The 23,939-nt window shown below is 35.7% G+C and overlaps 1 protein-coding gene across 7 annotated transcripts in view; it reads left to right on the top strand.

Moving 5' to 3' along the window:
- The window catches only part of LOC137398532 (70 kDa neurofilament protein-like), a 30,387-nt gene extending 8,922 nt beyond the window's left edge, over positions 1–21,465 (top strand). For 2 of the 7 annotated variants that reach the window (XM_068084651.1, XM_068084653.1), the window contains exons 2-16: positions 3,768–3,918; positions 4,547–4,558; positions 5,647–5,736; positions 6,451–6,698; positions 8,365–8,551; positions 9,063–9,146; positions 9,393–9,566; positions 11,922–12,098; positions 13,124–13,293; positions 13,464–13,702; positions 16,298–16,380; positions 16,468–16,551; positions 17,331–17,411; positions 17,977–18,081; positions 20,926–21,465. In XM_068084651.1, coding sequence (XP_067940752.1) covers positions 3,768–3,918; positions 4,547–4,558; positions 5,647–5,736; positions 6,451–6,698; positions 8,365–8,551; positions 9,063–9,146; positions 9,393–9,566; positions 11,922–12,098; positions 13,124–13,293; positions 13,464–13,702; positions 16,298–16,380; positions 16,468–16,551; positions 17,331–17,411; positions 17,977–18,081; positions 20,926–20,967 — 1,927 coding nt within the window. In that variant the 3' untranslated portion in view covers positions 20,968–21,465. Of the gene's footprint in view, positions 1–3,767; positions 3,919–4,546; positions 4,559–5,646; positions 5,737–6,450; positions 6,699–8,364; positions 8,552–9,062; positions 9,147–9,392; positions 9,567–11,921; positions 12,099–13,123; positions 13,294–13,463; positions 13,703–14,035; positions 14,185–14,358; positions 14,460–14,812; positions 14,905–16,297; positions 16,381–16,467; positions 16,552–17,330; positions 17,412–17,976; positions 18,082–18,832; positions 18,880–20,925 lie in introns of all 7 variants that reach the window. The other 5 variants (XM_068084652.1, XM_068084657.1, XM_068084656.1 and 2 more) reach the window with 5 other exon arrangements.
- The last annotated feature ends 2,474 nt before the right edge of the window (positions 21,466–23,939 follow it).

Here is a 23,939-nt window from a genome sequence, read left to right as displayed (position 1 = left end):
ACTTGTTGGCTATCAGTCACCAGCTGCTTGATTGGTCAGCCATTTTTTGCAAAAAACCATGTTCTGACAGACAGCTGACATAAAATTACATATATATACTTTTATTGTGCAGACCATGAGTATTTTATAAAGAAAAAAGCTTTATATATAATACTGCCAAAAAATAAATATAAATGAACAAATTGAAAGATATTGCCATGTGGTATCATTAACGAAAAAGCATAAAAACGTCATTTTTATGGTTCAAAGTCAAAAGGGTGTGATTGTTGCACCGATAAGCTTTAAAGCAAACAGAAGAGCACTAGACATGTGTCATCAGTCGGTATCTTCTATCTTCGGTGTTTTATTCATCTTGGACTAAAGGCGTCACATTCCTATCATATCTTATTCTACTCCCTATGATCTTATCATTCTTATGTTACACAAAAATATGCATTTTGTCTCGGCTTTTGATTTCATAACTAACGAGCACCAGTTGTTAAGACCTATGGCTGAGTGTCATTCAAAGAACTGACAGCAACACTCAGGTGCCCTTGAGAGCATATAGAAGTGCTCAGACCTTTAGTTGAACTCTAGGAGAAAGCAACTCTAAGGTTTAAAGCCAGTCACGTGACCTAAATGTGATAGCTTAGTCTGTAGTAAGAGAACAGCTCCCTTTATTGAAGTGTCACTCCAAAATCTGACAGCAATACTCAGGTGATCTTGAGCATATTTGTGTAGCGCTCAGGTATTTACTGTAGCTTTTTTCTTGTAAATCTAGGAGGAAGCAACTCTAAGCCGGTCATAGGACTTCAATGTGGTAGAATTTAGCTGGCAGTGAGAGACAATAAAATAAAGAGAATGAACAGCCCGCTGTTCCTTAGGGTGATCTTTGCTTCAACTAAATTAGCTACTTTATGTCTAGAACAGTTCTAGAGGCTCAGGGGAGGAATATGTTATTAGTATGAACTAAGATCAATGCAAAATGATCAATAGTCACGCTTTTTGTGAAGCAGAAGGTCGCCTAATGTAGGTCATCGTGAGTTTATAATGTCTGGTCACGTTGCAAAACTAAAAGAAAGCATTTTTCAAACTGCTTTTCTTCTCCTAACAATTTTTCTGATAATTAAAACTTGCTAAAGTGTGTAGCAGTCTAAATCTATTTTATTTGATGTTTTCAATTTTGCTGTTGGAGACAGAGTGCATAAATGCATATGCAAAAGTCAGTTGATGTCTTTGATTACAAATTCAGAATTGCCTATTCTTACTGGTTGTCATGGAAATGAAAGTCTGTATAGTGTGGAATTTCAAGGGTCCAATCACCACACAATGGTCATATGGTTTACGAGATTCCAGACTTTTCACTCTCTCCTCTCACTCCCTGTCTTCTCTCTCTTTTCCTCCCTCCTCCTTGCACTTCTTGCACTCTCTTACCCTCTGTTTCTGTATTTTCTTCTTTTTTTCTCTCTCTTTCTCTCTCTTTGTCTCTCACCATTCCCTCTTCCATTCTCTCACTATCTCTCTTACTTTGCATCCCAGTATGTTGTCTGTGAGTTTTGTAAGAAGTTTTTTATTTTGCTCTAGTTTAAATACCTTTTTTCTCTGCATTGACTTAGAGCACACTTTGCTGTCATATTGACTGTCTGACCTCTGACGCCTTTACTCTGTGGTAAAACGTTTATAAATGATTCAAACTTTTTACAGCCTTTTGATCTGAATTCTTCTCTACTTTAACTTTATTGCATGCAAGCGTTTGAACTTTTGGTCTCCTTAAATAATGACTCTTATATTACAGTAAACCTCGGCAGCTGGGTCTGATACTCTGTCAAACGTTGTTAATAAAACTCTACCATATATATTTAGTATCAAAGCATCTGGATTCATTTTAGTTTGGCTCCAGTTAACTTGGTTGCAAGAAGCCCGTTTTAGCATGAGAAAGTAGCTATAAAACACAGCCTTATTGTGCAAGCTGAATCTGAAGTAATGGCGATGAAAACCCTCATCGCTTGAAGCTAAACTAAATGGCACTGTGCTTTTCACGACGTCTGCTGCCTTTGCAGACGCCTTTAAAACAACCCTGGTAGTTCAGCATATTGCCGGCTTTATTGATTTTAGTCCTGAAAAAGCCCTGTAGAGGCATTCGCACACGCGCGGTTCAAACACCCTCCTGTCAACAGCATTGTCTTTTTCTCTCCAACCGTGTCTGACTAAATTAGTTCCGCCCTACTTGGTGCTTCTCATTATGTTAGCTAATCAATGGCAAAGCAAATAGATATTTTCATAGCCCAAGAGTGAATCATACATCTTTTTACTCTCAGGCTACTGTACAAATACTGACACACAACAAACAGATACAGTTCATAATCAAATCACTTGTTTTTGCCGTAGTTAAGATTGGCCGTACTCGGGCATGAATAGTTCAGGCTACAAATGGCGTCACCCGAGTTTGCATAACCGAGTTCATTGCCTGTATGCAAACACGGCGTTTAGTTATTGTGGGAAAGTAATGTCTGGCAGAATAAGTGATTTTCGTTAACAATAGGTAACACGATGCGATTTCTCAGGTAGATAGCTTCATGTCATGTTTGTTCTTACATGAAATTCTAATTGTAAAATGCTATTTAAGACGTGAACAAATTGCCTGCCGGCCGGCTCATTGTTAGCCAAGCATCTCCGGATAACAACGCTAATATGGCATGCACTCAATGAAATGGACAAAATTATCATTTCTATACAAATGAAAAAGAACATGAATGTTCTTTAAAAGCTGTAAAATTTTCATATATTAAAGGTTTTTATTCTAATTGACCTTGAAATTATTGCAATTGACTTCGTTTGTCAAGTGACATGATGTCATCTGCAAACAGGTGCTTGAGGCAGGTCTTATTTTCCCATGTAGCTAGAATGAATTGCCCTGCAGCAGTACTTTACGCCATATCATACAGCACAATTCCATTGACCCGATATCTATATACTCATACTCTCTATGCCTGACATATCATTCAATCTCCTACGCATGTATTTTGACATTTACTGAAATGTCCATCTGTCATAAAAATACTGCTGAAAGATACATTCCTTGGCTGGCCTTAGACATGCCAAAACCTTGCTAACCGTGAGATGGAATGCTACATGATGGGCTTCGAAGCTATTGCACAAACCGTAGGATATTAGAAAGCCTACATTGTAAGTACTAGAGTAAACACGTGATGAGGACCACTCGTAGATCATTAGAAGATATAAGACTCTTTCTTGCTGGAGTCAGTAATCTGAGAGACATTTAACTAGAAAATAGCGCACTATAATTATTCTTGGTGTGTTCTAAGGTATTCTTGTTTCAATCCTAGAAAGAAATACACTGGGCTCCATTTCCAACTGATATAACTATGCAATTTTGCATGACCTTAAAATTTGCACAACACAAATTAAGAGTTGTGTTCTTTTTCTTCTCCGTGAACCTTTACTATAAAAAAACTGTATCCGTTTATCCAAAGCAATAGTAGAAGTTGGAAAAAAGATTACATCATGTAGGATTTGAACTTCTGACATTATCAACTGAACTCTCTTACACCTAAGCTCAGTTGTCCATCTTTGAGCAGATCAGAATAGTTGTGCACCTTTTTACTCTATGCCAGAGCACTAGTAATGAGGTAGAGGCTGTTCCACTTCCTCTGATACAGCCGGCTAATCATACTTTTACGCTGCGGTTTGATTTTATCTCAAGAGATTGCTTCCAACACGTCCTGGCACGCCCAAATGTATCCTCAATAAGTTGCTTATGTTTTTAGAACCTATGAATCGTCATCAGGTTCTAGCGGGGGCATCAACTACACGCCCGTTACCAAAAGTAGAAGCTCAACTGTGAGATCTTCCTTAGGAGGCATGGGTGGATTTGGTGGAGGCAGTGGCGCTGTCTCAAGGACTGTAACTATGAGCTATGTAAGTACACTGCGGAACATTCCGAAAATTCAGTTTGTGTCTTCACCTTTGACCTAATACTCAAACTTTACACAGTCAATATTTGGCATGCTTCAGGTTTTTTGGACTTTTGAATGGTTGCTACCGATTATCATAATGACAAATTTATGGAGTTGTCATACCTGAGCTACTTTCCAGAACATTCTATAAAATGTCATTGTACTTATTTATTTTTTTTATTTGGCAAGACCTTGTTTACATTTAAAGTTGTTTAGATCATCGAACTATTTATGTCACAGACCAATACAACAGATATATATATTAGGAGTTGTCATTCTTGGTCATTTATGACGGGGGGGGATTCGGCAAGTCTCAAGTTTATTATAGCAAAAAGAGATAGGTTACATTTGATCTTTAGCATAGCAGTAACTGGTCTCCATCATAAGTAAAAATCTAGTTCAGGTATGTCATATTCATGTGTTTCTAGTTAGCAAGATTAGACCCGAATGCATGATTTCATTAATGCCTCTGTGTGACCTAGTTCCCTCATCAATCCAACTAGTTTGTATCTATGAAATATGATAATAAATGAGGCTCCTAGGCTGTCTTATCCGCCTGTTTCATCTTTTGAGCTTTGCTTGTTTTCTAGCCTCAGTCCCAAGTAAGTGATTATCCGCTAATAAATATTTTCTGACACATCAACCTGTAGAGTAGATAACTCCTAACATTTTCAATGTTGTCCATTGCTTGTCTGTAAAAGCATCTATAAAACTGATAAAATCTGCTTACATCTTTTTAACAAATATCAGCATGTTCAAGTTTCTACACTGTTCTTATTCACTGGTCATTTGCATGTTCACTGATGCTTTTAATATTGTGAGAGATGGTTATGACATTGCATACCATGTTGTACTCATTTTGTACCTTCAGTTTTTAGGAGATAATTATTCAAGATGAGCCTGCACAAGGGTTTTGTATATTTTATCAGAAAATATCGACATTTTTTACCTTTTACGATTATTTTTTGTGGTGGAGATGATCTGACTGCCAGAACATTTCAAAATTAAAGTCGACAAAACTTGATCAAGGTTAAAATGCTCATAAGGAAATATGTGCCAAAATGATGTCAATAATTGCCATAGTTGACATTGGCTATTGCGTTCAAATTGCAGCTTTTTTCGTCTCTACTCTGTCAGTCTCTTTACATTTAAAGGTCGTCCTAATCACACTCTCTCTCTCTCTCTCTCTCTCTCTCTCTCTCTCTCTCTCTCTCTCTCTCTCTCTCTCTCTCTCTCTCTCTCTCTCTCTCTCTCTCTCTCTCTCTCTCTCTCTCTCTCTCTCTCTCTCTCTCTCTCTCTCTCTCTCTCTCTCTCTCTCTTGATTTGAGCATTTTAACTGCAATCAAGTTTTATCAATTTTAATCGTAAAATATCCTGGCAGAAGATTTTAAAAAATTTTTAAATCAACCTTAGAGGTAGAAAAAATACCAACAATTTCTAATAAAATATAGTAAAATATTGTGCAAGTCCATTTTTAATTATGTTGAACACAACTGTCAAAGCATCAGAATAGACACCTTAACAGGCTAATGTTCTAAATATTCTTTTTTGAATGTTGAATGGGGTATCGATAAAATCACGATAACCCATTCAACATTTAAATATTTATAGTAAATGTTTTATATATTGCTGCATTTCAGTTGCAGCCGGTTTGGTATATTTGTGAAATAGTTACTAACAATTGTTTTAGGGAAGCTCAATGGGAAATGCCGGAGTGATAGCTGAGGCAGGTGTTAAGAATATTGTTGACAACAGAACAAGTGAGAAGAAGAGTATGCAGGTAAATTTAGCCCACATTCTTGAGCAAAATCTGAATAAAATTAGGTCAGGCTAGCTGCTAGTAGAACTTGAGCCGGTGTTAACTTCTCTCCAGCTTGTTTAAATTATATCATTAGCTTCTGCGATGTTTCAGTCTGGTCGCTAGGCTCGGTGTTTAAGAAACCATCTAAAGTAAATTCTAGAAGTCCAATTAGTAGGCTAACTTTTATTGAATCAAGATAGAAGTCTGATAACAGCCGAGATATGACTGTCAATTTAAGTGACTTAATTTGAAAGTTGTTCATTTAATTCATGCGGCAAGTTCTCTTTATCCGTGGGCGTGAGAAAAGTAGTCCAGTTTCTATCAATAATGAGCACTGTGTAGACATTTCTCCTGCTCAATTAATCTTGTAGAATTCTTAGCAATTAAATACAAAAGGAGCACGATTGCCAAACAAAAGAATTCACCTCAATAGATGACCTCCCATTGCCAAAAAACTAGGGCGTGCATTAGATATCTTGCTCTGTCCTAAAAAATTATAAGAGAAAGCCACTAAACATTATTAAAAAATGGGTCAATGTTGAAACATTAAACAGCAAAAAAGAGTAAAATATTTTCCTATTAAAAGTTGTTGCCAGAAATATATTTTCTTTTGTAATATTACGTGTAAATAGGTAACTTTATTTAGCAGTTTTGCAGTGACAAGAAAAGTTAATTGCATTGTTAATTTTTTAGGACTTGAACAGTCGGTTCGCCAACTACATTGAGAAGAACCGCTTTCTGGAGGCTCAACTCAAATCTGTAGAGCAGAGGTTGAAAGACTTGCAGAGCAAATGGGGAAAGGAAACCGAGGTAGTCAAGCAGATGTATGAGGCAGAGCTTAAGAAAGCCACTGACCTCTACAATGACTCTGAGAAAGAGAAGGCAAGAGTAGAGCTCAAGTGTCAGTCACTAGAGGACCAGCTCGCTGACTATCGACGACGGTGAGTGGTGGAAATGCTTGCTGCCGAGTAATTAAAGCTAACTTGTGACAAGTGAGGTGGTCCTACAAATGTATTACCAAACATCTTCAAATACTAGACCCAGAAACATTTTACATGTCTAGAAGCCATCTTGATACTGATGTTAAGTTTTCTGGCTGTCTGTAATAATCATAGGTGAGAGAACCTGATGTCAAGTTAGGAATGCTGATAGCCTGACAGCGTAACAAATACACGAGAGCTGCCAAATTTTTGCAGACGTTTCATGGAGCAAGGTGTGAGCTTCATTACACCAGCATAACAAATTGTAATAATAGCGCTACTCAAGAAATCTAATGGGTGAAAACAAAAACAAAATTTTCCTTGATTTCGCTCTTTTCAATTCTCCTGGCATGATGCAAAAAAAACCTTTTCTGTGGTCATATCTCGTGGCATCTCTAAATAGTACGTTTTGGCTAGAAAATTTGTACAATTTTATTTGTGTTGAAAGATTTTATAAGATGATGCTGTCATCTTGTTTAAAACTACCCATCCCGCTCGCTAACCTAAATTATTGTATGCTATTCTGATGGAGATTGCTTTTTGGAATAGTTGTTTTGCTGAAACACAACTGGCAGCATCCTAATACCTAAACGAAAGCATACTGGTGTCTGAGCAACCACTCTATGTTATTGTTCAGACACAAGTAACCTGCTGTGGTGTGCCACTTTAGCAGACACATTGAGTATGGTGTATGCTAAAGTGATGCTGCGAAGGGATTTTTGAAAGCACTGTTGTGCAAACAATAGCTCTGTGATGTCGGCTGGACATTTCGACTCGAGACACGAGAGAGCAAGTTAAGGTTGGACGTCATTCCTGTCACCACCAGTGGCTATTTCTGGGAATTGAACCACAGCCTGTTGTTTACAGTCAAGTCAGTTCTAGACCTCTAGGCCACGGCGGCTTCCTTATAGCTATCTATTCAACCAGATTAGGAGTAGCTGACCTTGTCTGTTTGTGACAGCGAGCGGCATCACGACATGCCATGAAGAGTTGCAATTAGCCAGAGGCTGTAGAGTTTCTGATAAATTTCCAGTCTCCGATAAAGGTCATAAGAAATGCAGAATTGGTTCCACAGACTGCAAACATTTCTATTACGTGAGAGAGAACTGATATCACGCTGTTGCAGCCTGTTGGCTATTCGGTACAAAATTGAAAGCTATAAACATTCCGATGACATTTCAAAGTGGTGCTCATCCAATGCAAAATGGTGAGAGGATTTGATTGCGCAATGTTGTTTTACCACAGCAATAGATGGCCACAAGTCTTTCATTTTGTTTAACACAGACATGAAAAACAATTAAATGCATAAAATTACGTTTAAGTTGGCTTAGAATAAAACTTTGTACAGAACATAGCTTGTGAACCAGATATAAATGCAGTGATGGCATGTCGTAATGGTACACTCCTTGTAAGGCTTGGAGAGAGAATTTGATTGCGTGAAGCTATTTTACCATGATGGTGGAAGACCCATAAGTCTTCAATTTTTTCTGCTGAGATGTAAAAGAACAACTGACTGCATAATACTTATTTTTATCAGCTTTCTAAAATGGCTTAGAATAAAGCTTTGCATCGATCATAGCCTGTGAACCAAGCACTCGGTGTAGACATGACTTGTAACTATTAACAGACTTGATGACATGGAGAGGCTGAGGCAGCAGGACAAGGACACCATCAACAGGCAGAACCAGCAGCTCGCTGACTACGAGTCCGAACTGAACATGCTGAGGCGCAGGGTCAACGGCCTTGAGCAGGACCTCGAGCACGAGTCCAGCGAGAACAAGCGTATGCAAGAAGAACTCTTCAAAACAGTCCAGGTAGTACAGCTAATCTAAATGCAGATAATTTGTGTCAGCACTGGTGGTATTGTTTTCGTAACACGAAGCTAAAAGTCAGTCATAAAGAGGTCGGGTAACAGCGTGAAAGGTTAATTGAATTGCGGGGTGACTTAATTGAATACGCAATGTTTCTAAAGTACATAAAGCTGACAGCCAGACTGGCATGCCAATTGTCTGACAGGTGTAACGTGTGGGTGTGTGACACCGGGCTCAGGTGATTAGTAAGATGAGCGACAAAGTATAGGTCACATGCAGGGCGCACAGAAATTGTTGAAAGCTGGTCTATAGAAAAGTAATTCTATCTTTGTAACTTTAGGCTTCTTGCACTAATAAGTCATCATGTGAGTCATATGAATAGCCGGTTTTTTAGAGCATAACTATTCGCTTTTACCTTTACCATTCATGAGAAAGCAACTCCTTTTGCCATGATAAATGATAACAGACTATTATAGCGAGAGAGAGGATTGTAACCTATTGGCGATTGTTTTAGGAGAGGGATGCAGAAAGACTTCTCAACATTGAACTAGAGAATCAAGTGCAGGCCCTACAAGAAGAAATCGAGTTCCTCAAAAATGTAAGAATAAAGTAGAAGTTTTCCTATTGTAGGTAGCGCAAAAATTTTTTGGAAGGCAGGCATAGTTACATGTGTATTTAGTCTTTAGTCTGAAATGTGTTTAATGGAGAACTGGTAACCTACCTATCAAATTTTATTTCGTTTCAAAACTTAAAAAGACAAATTTTTCTCATCAATGATTTATTGAAAAACTATATGTTAAAAACGTTTTTCGGTATATTTTAGTGCAAACATTTTTGGTTTTAGCTGCATGAGCAGGAGATGAATGAGCTGAGGGCTCTGATTGGTCAGGACTCGTACAAGGACAACAGGAAGTTCTGGGAAGGAGAGATGTCTAACGCCATCAGAGAACTCCAGAGCGAGTTTGACAGAAGACTTGAGCACCAGAATCAGCAAATGCAGAGCTACTACCAGATGAAGGTGAGTAAACCAGCTTTCTCACAAATTCTTAAATGCTGGGCAAGTTTTATTGTATATATCACTTAGTAGAGAGAAGATAACTCCTTGTATTCAATGAGCATGTGCTTGCCTAAATTGAGTTTCATTTTATTGCTTGTTACATAAGAAAAACCCTGGTGGGTTTGCAAAACTTTTCTGAAATGTTTGATCAGAAAAAACTTTTTCCCTCTTTTATTGTCTTACTTTCTATTTTTGGAATCACTCTGCCTCTTTTCGCAGCTTTTCAAAAGAAGTTAAGTAGGCAAATTGTAAGGTAATAAAATTCCTCAAAGATTTTGAAAAGTTTAAAAAATTTACTTTGCCATGTTGTTAGTTTTAAAGAATAAGTAATGCACCTTTTTTCCTTTTTCAAACTGATCAGGTTTCTGTAGTTCTGACTAAATATATTTTATAAATATATAACTCTTTTAGCCCAGCAGCACTCAGACTGCAAATAGGAAAAAAAGAAGTTCAATGGCTCTCTTTAATGAACCCTAGTTTACTACACCTCTAACTTATAATATAAAAATGAAAAATGCATTTTAAATTATCACTTTAATTTATACTACATTAGTATTATTATTAATTTTATTATTATAAGTATTGGTAATATTATTATTATCATTATTATTATTATTCCAATCAGATTTTGTTTCATTGTATAGATAAAGGAATACTCTTTGTGATCTAAGCAATAGTTGTCAATTTCAATGCTCATTTATGGTAGGACAACTCCAAAGATCTATTGTCACATATGCGTCACATGGAGTACTAAAAAGCTAAGATGAATAAAATTATTTATGAAGTATAGTTTTCGTTAAAAATGAGCCTGCACAAAATTTTAGTAGATTTTATTAGAAATTATTGGCATTTTTCGTATCATTTGCGATTGCTTTTGATGTTTGAGATGATCTGACTGCCAAGACCGCAATCAAGTTTTGTCGATTTTAATCTTAAAACATCTCAGCATTCAGTTCACTTCAAGCATTTAAAGCAATCGCAAATGATAGAAAATACTGATACCTTCGAATAAAATTTATTAAAATTTTCTGCAAGCTTGTCTGTAGCATTACATAAAATTCTTACTGTGACTTTTAACCCTGGTCTATTGAAAGCCACTTATAAATCGACTATCTAGGACATCAGCTAACAAGAGTACTGGGGTTGAAATTTAGCTCAACATTTGATATATTGAGCGGCGTGAATTAACTAAACAATAGACCGGCAGCTGTGATCTTGAAATGAAACATATACCAATAATTGTTCACAGTGTGTAAAATTATTTGCTTTGATTCTTCAAGTGGCACTCTCTAGATAAGTTGGTCTTTCTATGTTAGCTTGGAGAAAGCAGCCATTTTGGTGTCACAAAACAATGAAAGATACTGTAAAACCTCTAATTAAATGCTATGGGGCTCTATTTTTTCTAGATCGTTATTGCTTATTTCTATAGCGTTGTTTTCAAAGTTTAACAAAAAAAAGTGAAAAGCTTTGGAGTTGAAAAATGAGAGAATTGATTGTTGTTAGTGTAAACGATTCATTATTAAGACGATTTTGTGGACACTTTTTTATTGATCACTTGATATTATGGTCTCGTAAAGATTTAAGATAGTTGCCGTCAAATAGAGGGTGGAGCTATATTTTTCAACTGTTTTCTCATAGTGGCCGTCAAATAGAGTTGGCGTTCAAATGAAGGTGCTGTTCAATTAGAGGTTTTATGGTAGGTTGGCATCATAAAAAGATTATATATGTTTTATATATTTACTCTCGTTAAATGTTGTTAAATTAATAACATTAACTTTATGGTATTAAAACAGTTAAAATCATGCGTGTTGGCATACAAGAACCACTGTAATTCTAATAGTCATTGAAGCTTTGAGCACATCAAAAGTGGCTTGTCCAAATGCTGTAATGATCAAAACAAGTCAGTTACAAAGATGGTCTAATTGGAACAGCTAAAATCTTGAGGCAAATGCTCTGACTCCCAGGTGTCTGGTAGGAGACCCTAGCTTGAGCAAACATTACTACCAACCTGGGTTTACCAGGGTGTGAAAACAATAATTTTTACAAAACTCAAATTGTGCCAGATCCTCTACTGCTATATTGATTCAGAAATTAAATTTAGTATTTTAATCTATTACTCAAGTACATCATCATCATTGGCATCAGAGCAGCTTGTTTATGCGACAAAGACTGTCCTCATTTTGGCCTGATCAAACATCTTTAACCATTTTTTATTAACAATTTATTCTTAGCTTTTTCTTGCCAACCATTCTTGTTCTCACAACTACTTAAGTTCTTATAAAAGAGAATAATAATGGCCTCCTATTCTCTTAACAGGTCCAGGAGTCGAAGACAGGTCAGGCCAAGGACGCCAGCAAGGTCGAACATTTGATGTCGGAGACAAAGAGACTGCAGAGCATCATTAATGACATGAAGAACCAGATGGGTGACCTTGAAGGTCGCAACAGCCAACTGGAAAGGCAATACGCTGACTTGCTGAGACAGCACGAGGATGTAAGCATTTAAATTTGGTTTATTGAAACTAGCTTGTTGAAACTAGAGCTCATCATTATAGTTTAATACTCATCAAAATTTGGTAAAAAATATATATCTCAGAATATTTTCGCATGAAAATTTCGCCTTAATAAAAACTTGTTTATTTGGAGTTGTGGCTCTTTTGCTCCCTTGAAGGTATACAACCAAAAATTGTATTTTTAATGCATATACATATGAATATGTACATATTTACGTATGCACCTTTGTATGTATGTGCCTATGTATCTATTTACGTGCTTATGAATGCATGTATGCATGTGCTCACATAGGTATGTATACATGTGTACATGTGTACACATGTACATGTATACATGTATACATGTATGCATGTACATGTGTACATGTATACATGTATACATATATATACATATGTATTTACATATGTACATATCTATTTATGTGTGTATAACTTTTTATTTGCATTACTAATCATCAACAAAATTATGTTTTTCTTAACATGCCAAAGCAAAAAGATCCGAAAAGACAGAAATCAAGAATTATTCAGCGAATTGAACAGTTTAAATAGTCAGTAATCTAATAGTATTGCTGGGGAGTTCATAGAGAAAGTTCATTAACTGAAACATGCGATGGTGGATGTAGAACGTTGGTGTCAGAGAATAAAAAACAATGTTTGTCCTGCGCAAACTGAGCCCAGAATATTTGTTTAAATACAAGTATTCTGGGCTTAGTTTGTGCAGGATTTTAAGACCGGTAACATAAATACTGAAACAAACAAATTCGTATGTAGGATTTGAAAATCGTTATTATTCATTTGTTGCTGAATTATACATCTGGACATACAAAAAAACAGACCTTAATAACTGACAATGAAAGTGTGAGTTTAAAGAAATACTGGTTATTTTATTTTCTGCATAAATTACGATCAAAAGTCGATATGAGTAGAAAGTGTTATAAAGGTTTGTTTGCGCGTTCAGGACATGATGTCTGTGTGTTTTTCATGATGTCTGTGTGTTTATTTTTAGGACATGAGAGCTTGGGATGAGGAGAAGAACAGATACGAGACTGACATCCACCGTCTTACGGCTGAGTGTGAGAAACTTCTGCGTGAGATGGAAGCTATCATGGACAGCAAGCTCTCTCTCGAGCTTGAGATTGCTGCCTACAGGAAGCTGCTCGAGGTTGAGGAGACAAGGTAACAATACTTTACGTAGTTGAGTGTATCTGTTGCAAATCGTTAGAGGGATTCATATCAAATGTATTGGATAGGAATTAATTTTACCCTTTTCTTACCAAGAATTAACTGTCATTCGTGTGCTATTCCGTTTTTAAGTAATTTTTAAATTTCACTTCAAAACTGCACAGGCTCGACGCAGCACAACAAGCCGCCAATAAAATCACCTCAACTACTATCCACACGGTGAGCTCTCACATGAGTGGAGGTAGTAGTGGCGGAAGCGGAAGTGGTGGCAGTCGAGGATATTCCTACAATGTTGATCTGGAAGCTTCTTCTGGAGGCTTAGGTCATGGGCTCGCCCATGGTCAAGGTCAATCTAGCTCTCAGTCCATGTCAATCAAAAGGGGGTCATCTAGCAGTTCAGAAAGTATGAATTATGCGCTCGTGTACAAAGAATGAAGAGTGGCTATCTGATTGGCTATTTAAAAAGGTCTTTGTACATTTGACACATGTCACCTTGTGTCAAATTTGGCACTTGCCACTGTGTGTGTTCCAAAGCTTTGTATGTTTAAAGTCAAAATTGACAGGTCAACCTTAGGACCCCACAAGCTGAACATTTTCAAGCGTTCTACATGTATATTGCATTCTTTGTGAACCAGACGGACATTTGCACGGAGTCTGATTAGCATGGAAGGTGCTATGAGCATGAAGAGAACCATGGCGTGGTGTGTGGTGTTAGCATTGTCAATTGTTTCTATAGGTTGAGTAGCTCAATGATGTCAGAAGGCGGTGGCGGCGGTGCCGGTGGCGCCGGTGGTGCCGGAGGTAGTGGTGGTGGATTTAGTGCATCTGATATGATGTTCACCCAGCAAGAGGCTTCAATGGCAAGAGACAAGGCATCAACTGGCGGTACAGCATACGTTGTGGCATGTTCTGTGTGGTGTGCACTGTACAATTAACACTCACTCGTCTTGCCTACTGCACTGGTTTGGAAGCGGTTGAAACTCAACTACAGCGGCTCTCAATGCACTCACTAATGTTTCCTCTGTCTTTCTTAACTCTATTTCACTCTCTGTCCTACAGATTGAATATGAGTCTACGGGATGTAGTTCAAAGCTATCAAACTACAACCACCGAACATCAAATGTTGCAAACCTCCTCATCGGGTTTGGCAATAACGGGTGGTATGTGATATTCAAAAGAGCTGTTCGCTAAAATTTGCCAAGGAACTCGAGCTAAATTGAAAGTGCTTGCGCTATCTAGCTGGTTTTTAGTTTCATTTTTTGTGAAACTCAAATTATTATAGAGTATTGAAAATTTTTGCTTCAGCTGAGGAAAAAAGCTTAGAGGAAGCTAAACTCATCAAACGTATCATGGCGCCATTATTCCTCCGGGTCTTATGACAATCCACCTTCCATATGCTACTAACCTTCCTAACTACTATGACCTCCTGCCTTCTAACTCCTCTTTATGGCCTCCCTAACCGAACTTGGGTGTTGATTTAGCTACATTAACCAACATGCTGTATCTTTCTCAGGTTGAGTATGAACATGCATAATGTTGTCAACGACTTTGGGGGAGAGCAATACGTGTCAAGGGCAGAGGTTGCCAAGGATTATAACATGTTTGGTAAAGACTTGAGTGCACCCAGAATGCCCTGCCCCCTTAGTTGAAAACAGAAAGTAGCATGTCAAAGAGATATATTAAAACTGCATCAGTTTAACGTTATGAATCCTTGGTGTTATATAACGTTATGAATCCTTGGTGTTATATAACGTTATGAATCCTTGGTGTTATATAACGTTATGAATCCTTGGTGTTATATAACGTTATGAATCCTTGGTGTTATATAATGTTATGAATCCTTGGTGTTATATAACGTTATGAATCCTTGGTGTTATATAACGTTATGAATCCTTGGTGTTATATAACGTTATGATTCCTTGGTGTTAACGTGATAACGTCCTTGGTGTTATATAACGTTATGAATCTTGGTGTTATATAACGTTATGAATCCTTGGTGTTATATAACGTTATGAATCCTTGGTGTTATATAACGTTATGAATCCTTGGTGTTAACGTGATAACGTCCTTGGTGTTATCAGGTTTGAAGATGAAGCTTACACAAATCTTTTGGTTAGTTTTGTCAGAAAAAGTTGGCATTTTTATCCTTTTAGATTGGCTTTGATGTTTGAGGTGATCTGATCGCTAGGATGTTTCTAGATTAAAATCAATAAAGCTTGCTAAAATGCTTAGAAGAAAATACATGCAAAAGGACGTCACTAGTTGGCATCGGCTATTGCGTTCAAGTTGAAGCATTATGGGTCTCTATTACGTAGTTTGCAGCAGACGTCATAATCAAACTTTCGCTTGATCTGAGCGCTTAAACCGTGATCAAGTTTTATTAATTTTGATCTCTGACCATCCTGGCAATCAGATCACCTCAAACATCCAAACAATCGCAAATGAAACAAAAATATCGAAACTTTCTGATAAAATCTACAGAACTGTTGTGTAAGTTAGTTTTAAGTCTACAAAACTTTGTTTGATAAAGCAAATTAGATAGAAGTCGGCGATTGAGTTGAAGTGTTTGGGAATCATTAAACACATCACAGACAGCGTTAGCTTCAATTATAATCTAAAGAAATTTGTCTAAATCATTATTTGAGGTTCATTAGTTCAACAAACTAAAAATGAGTTGATAAAGTCAAATTTAATAAAACAGGTTACAATCTAGCAATAAAACAGTAAGTCATAGAAAAGCCAGGTTAGTAGAAGGGCTAGTAGAACCGGTAGACTGGTAGAAATAATGTATCACCATCTTTCCATCCCACTCATTTCTAAGCTCCCTCTTCTGACTGTGCTTTGAACTTTGGCTAGTAGCTTGCTGCTCTATGTTCCAGCTAGTCTGTTTCATGCTTACAATTATTCAGATGTAAATACAATCAACTTGTATTCTTGACTTTACCATGTTTGGATTATAGAAACTTTTAGGATGCACCCACATCTTTCCACATTTTAGGTCAACAAGCTATTATGACAGGACAGATGTCCCAGAAAACGACCTTTCAGAGGTCAGCTAAAGGACCTTTGGCAATCAGTCAGGTAATGTGATTTATTACCAACCAAGTCAATTACAGGCAGCGCTAGCAACATGTCACCGAAATTGGTAATATTTTAATGACATTGCAGGTTGATCCCGCTGGCAACTGGATTGAGGTAGAGAACACTGGACGTAAGGAGGAGTCGATTGGAGGATGGAGAGTTGGCCGAAAGGTAGAATCTTGTTTTATTTACACGTATTGCTAGATGCAAAAAGAAAGCTAATTGGCTCATTAGGCAGGAAACAGGAAAGCCCTTTGCGCCTGAAATACATGTTGATTTAATCAATCTATCTTTTGATTCAGAGAATGGGAGGCTCTCAAAGTTTGTTCGAGATCAAACGCATATTCTTGTAAATATCGTGTAGCCAGACCGATGACTGATTCCGTCAGCAATATGTATGACCTATATTGACCTATATTGATAGAGTAATCAGGAAATCCTTTCTGAGTAGGCAGAGTTCCTTCCTCCGTTATAGTAGTTAGTATAGTAGTTAGTAGGTTATAGTCATCCTCCATGAATTTGGAATTGTGCGCTCATTGAGTTACGATGCGATGAGTATTTCAATGGATATTTGCATGTTGCGAATTATAACACAGGCACTTTGTTATAAAAAATAAGGAATTCTATATCAGGGGTCATTATAGCGCGGCACCCTTGTCTCGCTTAGCAGCACGCTTTCGAAATAGGAATGCTTGAAATAGGGAAAGTTTTTAAAATGGAATAGCTTGTGCGGCCTTTTCCTGAGCATCATTCACAAGTGTAATTTCCTTGTGAATCGAAACTTGTTTGACTTGCCAATTTTTGTCATTTTCATTCTGTCGATAATGCAAACTTGCCAATTAGCTGTGTCATGGAAACGTAGTAATAATCATTCATGGAGTTTGACTCGCGAGAAACTATATACAAACAACCACCTGTTGACATTTGCCAGTTTGTTACTTCTCGTTCAGGTTGATGGCAAGAATGTTGGACAGTTTGCTTTCCCCGAAGGAATGTCGCTTGGAAACACCAAGGACAGCCGAAGCGTGAAAGTACGTACCTACTATCTTGTGATAGCAACTTGGATTGTTGACTAAAAATTTTGGAAAGGTTTTAAAAAAAAACTGTAAAAAAATGCATTACATTTTCTAATAGATTCTCTGACAATATCGTATTATATAACGAATGCTCTAGATACTTTTAACATTTTTCTTTGTATATACTAAATTATTTCTGAAAGTTTCTGAGAGTTTTTGAATTTTTTTTCTGAAAAAAGGCATCACGTTTTCTAATTTATTCATCAACAGGATCATATTGTATGATAATGCTCGAAAGAATTTTCACATTTTTGTTTCTGGATTCATTAGATTATTCTGTTAATTTCCATTTGTGGTCAAAATAGTTGCAGTATGTTACAATATGTTTGTGCAGAGGATTATATTAAGTGACGTGATACAATACCTTCCATAGTTTTAATTTAAAAATTGAAAGGTTTTGTAAAATATCGTTGGAAAAAAAACTCAAAGAATGCAAGTTCTGAAGTTTGACTTCAACCTTTCAGAATAACTTGTCATAACTAGCAATTTAAATAAAACATTATTTGCAATGACTGTGTAGGTCTACGCCAAGGATAAGGGCCCAGCCGGTTCTCTAGAATATGAGCGAGACAACTGGGGCACAGGAAGTCAGGTGACCACCACATTGATGAGCCCATCCGGAGAGGTAAATCTTTTTAACTCAATTTTTGTATAAAAAAGCAGTTTCACATCGTTTTTTATATTATTTAAATATCTTCACATGTATGCATTTACAAATCAGTCTGTTAGGATAAAAAACCTATCTACAGCGGTGTGGAAAATAAACTGGACCACTTGTTGGAAAACTAAAATATTCTCATTTACTACAGTGTTAATCATTGTAAATTTAATCAATAGTCATAAGTTACATGTTAAGTTATTCCTCATTATTCCTGGTTTCAAATGTGTTTATTTCAAGTCATATACATGTACATGGTTTTAAATAATCCTAAAAATGTACATGATGTGATCATATATGTACAGATTGTTATCTTCAACCATTAAAAATGAAATTTTCAGAACTTAGCGTACAAAATCATTTAAAAATATAATTTTATAGATGTTTTGTTTCCATATTTAAAATCAGGACAAAATGAGGGTTAATTTAATATATAATTTATGGCTATTGACTAAATTCACGATGAGTAACAAGGTTGTAAATGAGAATTTTCTCGTAAAGGGGTCCAGTGTATTTCCTGTAAAGGGGTCCAGTGTATTTCTCACAGCACTGTATATCATATTACATTCATCCTTTCATAAGAGTAATAAAAACAGTATTAAGATTTGTCTGTGTGGCATAGACATTGATAAACAATCGTTATGCATGAACATGTTCCTGAAAACAAAATCTATGTTTGTGCTCTGACTAACCCGTGTGGCGTCTGCTGTGACTTCAGGAACGAGCGGAACTGCTGCAGACCCCTAAACAGTCTGCGTAGCTTATGTAAGATGCCAGCTGGCTTTCTCTGATTGGCTGTTATCGTCCGGCTTGTGATTGCCAGCTAAATATACTATTAGTTCTTCCTACTCCAGACATCGTAACAATTTTATCAGCATGCGCAACCATAACAACACGGTTTTCATGTTTTCCACTAGATGTCTTTCGTTTCAAGTAAACCTCCTGTTTAGAAGTTTATGTGATTCAACTGTAAAACAAAACAGCTTTAGAGTTCTTTCTAGTCATTCTTGTTTCACTTTAAAGTGAATTTCACCAAGTTTTTAGTAGTTTCTAACAGAAAGTATCGATATTTCTCTATCAACTGCGATTGGTTTTAATGTTTGAAGTGATCTGATTGCTAGGATGTTCCAAGATCAAAACGAACAAAGCTTAATCTGGATTAAGTTTTGTCCGTTTTAAAATAAAAGACAAATAAATGAGAAATGTCATCATGAGTTGCCACTGTTGCTATATTTGCTATCGGCTATTGCATTCAAGTCGGAGCGTTAAGCTTTGCTATTTTGTCGGTCTCTTTGCAACTACAGACATCATTGCACTTTTGCTTGATCTGAGCATTTTAACCGCGATTAAGTTTTGCTAATTTTAATCTTAAAACATTCTGGCTGTCACATCACCTTAAACATCAAAGCAATCACAAATTACAAAGATTCTAGATTTAAGAAAGTGAAGAACACCTCAACTTTTAGGCATTAATTCAAATTCTCGATCAGTAGTTTTTTATTCTGTTAATCAAAGCTCTTTCTACCAGTTTTCAAATCATTTTCTTAGATGTTCTTGATTATATACCAAATTTATAAATTTAAAAACTGCTATTCCAATTACTAACACCACAATTTTCTACTAAAGCTTTATGAGGGTCTATGATTCTAAGCAACATTGTAGACGCTTATTTTGAAAAGAGCTAGAAACACTACCGCTCAAAATGTCGAAACATAAAGTACGCCTAAATTTAAACACCTCAGTTTAGTAGCGAAAACTAATGTTTCAGGTCTTATACAGTACTTTACACCGAATATATTTTTGTTACAGAAAAACCATAATCTACGAACAACTCCGAAATTTTACTGAGCCGAAGTTTTAGCGACAAAAATCTATTACAACTCTCTAACGTTACTCTATTTTATTCGCATAAAACTCTTTATATTATTTTGTTTTGTTATTTCTTAATTGTGATAGACTCTGTTGTAGCCCTCATGCATGATATCTGTCACAAACTAAGCATGCCGTCATACTATTTGTTTCACAGGTCCTCTTCTGTTGTCAATTTCATAATAACATCACATTCGTCTTGCGTTCAGTGTTAATGTATTATAAGAAAATAGGGCGTCATGTCTAGCAGTATTGTTGGCAAAGTTCCAAACGTAAACTTTTAGAGATTGTTGAAAAAATTTGAATTACTAACACTAAAAAAGACTTCAGTGTCAAAAGACGACGTGAATTATAGCATTAATATTATATAAAACTGAAAAATTAAATGAAACAGGAAAAATTTAAAATTTGCATTTTTACTAAAACTAAAGTATGTTAGCAATTCAAAAGTTGATTTTTAAACTTCTAGTAAAATTTTCAAACCTAAATTTTCAAATTTAATGTTTAATTTTTGTAAAAATTATTACACTTTTAAATTAAATCATAAAAATTCATTATTTTTATTTCTGGTTGATTTAATAAAATGGCTAAACAAATATTCATTTATGTCATAAATTTTTATGCTAATATATTCTATGAGATTTTCTAACAATTGCCAATATACCATAATTAACAAATCTTTAATAAAACATTGCAATATCTAGAAATATATTAAAAAGGCTAGCTATGGAAACAAAAATAAATATTTTTGTCAAATTTTTTTGCGATACTGTTTGTTTTTTTTTCAATATAAAATAGAGCCTAACAAGGAATTACGCTTGTATAAAAACCTTTGATTTAGTTTTATTATAAATTTATACATTATTTTTGTATTATTACTCCAATATATGGAGCTAAGTTATTTTAAACAGTTTTTGAGATTCTCTGTGACTCCATTCGCAGGACAAGGCCACCCATATTCAGAAGACCACCTATGCTCAGTAAGCATCCAACAATCTAACCAATAGCTACACACGTGAGAACCTTAGCTATATAACCGACAGCTTGACAGCCAGCTATAGATCCCTTCAGCCAATCATTGATCGCATCTATTTAACTAATCAAAGGAAGGAAAGCAATACCGAAGAGTTGTCTTATTTTTAAACTTGTAATCGCGGATTCCAATCTCTTGCTGTGATTTGAAGGTGACAGCTTCAGTATTCATAGACTTTTCCCTATAATCAAGCCATCTGCATTTTATTATCAGCACATAAAGGCTGTTTTGACTCATAGCTATTCTATAATGCTTTCCTGCAGTTACTGTAGTAATGTATATCTATATTGTGTATCGTCACTTTAGCTAGAATAATTTGTACTTTTCTCAGTGATCTTAGAAGTGAATTGCTTGTCGTAGTTAACTAATGCATAGACTTTCATGCTGATATTATTTCACTATTTTCCGGTATGATGTACTTATACTTTAATGAAATATAACAAAACAAATCTGATTTAGAAAATCTTTCAAACCTATAGCAGTAATGTTGCAAATTACATTTTTAAGTGCCAGCACAAGTTGACATTTGCTTGACAAATTACTGTATATAGAAGAGAGGGGAAGTGACTCCAAATTTGTGCTCATTCAAGCTATGGGAGTAATGCCTTTTGGCCATTCAAGCTAGAACTTGCACAATTATAAAAAAGAAAGATGAGGCAACTCCAAAATAGTGTTTACTAAAACTGGAAGTAATTTCTTTTGGCAAGTAAATTGAGCTTTATAATTGCCCATACAAGCTGACATTTGCAAGTGCCAGCACAAGTTGGCGTTTGCTTGACAAACTATATAAAAGAGAGGGGAAGTGACTCCAAATTTGTGCACATTTGAAGTAATGCCTATTGCCCGTTCAAGCTAGCACTTACACAATTATAAAAAAAGGTGAAGCGTTTCTAAATTAGCGTTTATTAAAACTAAAAGTAATGTCTTTTGGCAAGCAAATTGAGTTTTATAATTGCCCATACAAGCTAGCATTTACAAAGAGAAAAAGCAACTCCAAATTAGTGTTTACTATAGCATTGTAACTACAGACTTGTATGTACGTAGTATATAAATTACTTTTTCTATTTGCTCATAAAAACTGAAACTTACAACTCCTTAAAAAAACTCCAAATCACTGCTTACTAAAGCTATAGGAGTATAATAATTTTCTTTCGTTCATGAAAGCTGGGTTTGCACATTTTAAAGAAGGGAGGTGAAGTAACTCCCAATTAGTGCTTATTAAAACTGAAAGTAATGTCTTTTTGGCATGCTTTCATAATTGCCCATAATTGTCAAGTTGACATTGGCAGCTAGTTATAAAAAAGCAAGGGTAAGCAAATCTAAATAAGTACTAGCTAAAACAGTGGAAACACTTTTTCTTGGCATGCAAACTTTTTTCTTTATTTGCCTAAAAAACTAGTTAGCAACTAATTATAAAGATGAAAGGGGGAGCGACTCTGAATTAGTGTTCCATAAAGTTCATGGGCAAGCTAACCAAGCTATTTGAGCTGGAGTCTTTTGCTCACCGAGTGCAAACAACTTCTGAAAGATTTTAACATTTACTAAAATTTAAGCTTATTTTAACAAGATTTACTTGAATAACTTACAATGAGTTCTGGAACTAAATTGTTTCATGATTAGCTGAAGTATTTTAGAAAGCTCTGTGCTAAGATTGCTGGATCAGCTCTCAAACTTCGATATAAAGTAGGTATATGTAAGGTTTACTCATATGTACATGTATATATATATATTTATATATACATATTTATTTATATATATTCATATATATACATTTATTTATAAATATATATACATACATATCTATAAATATTTAGGTATTTATATTTGTAAATGTATACATGTATATAAAAATTGTTTCCTCACCCCAGCTAACCCATATGGATGGTAATTTCTGCTCTAACTCGAGTTTCCTACCAGAGACCTGGAAGTTTGAGCACTCGCCTCAAGATCTTAGCTGTTCCCAATAGCGCACTTTTCTGCAACTCACTTGAGTTGATTGCTGCCGTTATCTGGGCAAGCCACATTTTATGCGCAGGTGTTATTGTGCCCAGCGCCGCAACGACTACTGGAATTAGTTGTTTTTACATCCCAGAATTTTTTAATCTCATCTCCAAGAAGGAGATATTTCTCTACTTTCTCTACTTCGGTGGCAGTTCTTTTAAAAGAACTTAGCAAGCATATATGGCGACTAAAAGATTCCAACACCAATTTTTCCATCAACTGGAGAATACTAGAGCAGTCCATACCGCTGGCCAATGGCTCTAAAAACTGTACCTTGTGTCTGCAAGAAAATTTTATATTATATACAGGCCAAACCTTGGTTCACCAAACAAACACACTAAACTCGTCAGCACCTGCAGGCATGTTAGCAAACTTCTACTGTTCAATTTTAAAACCTATGAATCAATAATCTTCCAGCTATGAAGTTTTAGTAATTTGAATAGTTCTAGCTGCCTGTAAAGTAATCAAAACTGGTACAAGCACTTTATCTGAAGATTGCTTTTACCAGGCATGAAACTAATAGTAATCAAGGGTTTTATCTGAAGTTATAGTCTGTTTTATTGATTTCAACTTGCTCTGATTTTATCATTGAGCACTTTGCTCAGATCTTATGTTTTTACTTATGTATATAAATAAATATATATATTTATTTATAAATATAGATATATATTTATTTACAAATATTCATTTATATAAATATTTATTTGTATAAATATTTTATTTATAGTTATTTTCTATCTAAAAGTTTGTCATCTGTCCAGTCATAGCCATAAAGTTTTATCAACTGAAAACGTGCTGCACATTGGATTTGAACTCATGAAGATTGCAACTGTAAGGTTACTAACTCGTGCACCTTGCCATAAGGCTACGCTGCCTTAGGTATTTTATCTATGGTATCTTTATTACTAAATGAGGATGCACT

This window comes from Watersipora subatra, chromosome 6 (assembly GCF_963576615.1).
Source record: "Watersipora subatra chromosome 6, tzWatSuba1.1, whole genome shotgun sequence".
Classification (NCBI taxonomy): Eukaryota; Metazoa; Bryozoa; class Gymnolaemata; order Cheilostomatida; family Watersiporidae; genus Watersipora; species Watersipora subatra.
This window is presented reverse-complemented; position numbering and strand designations above follow the sequence as displayed.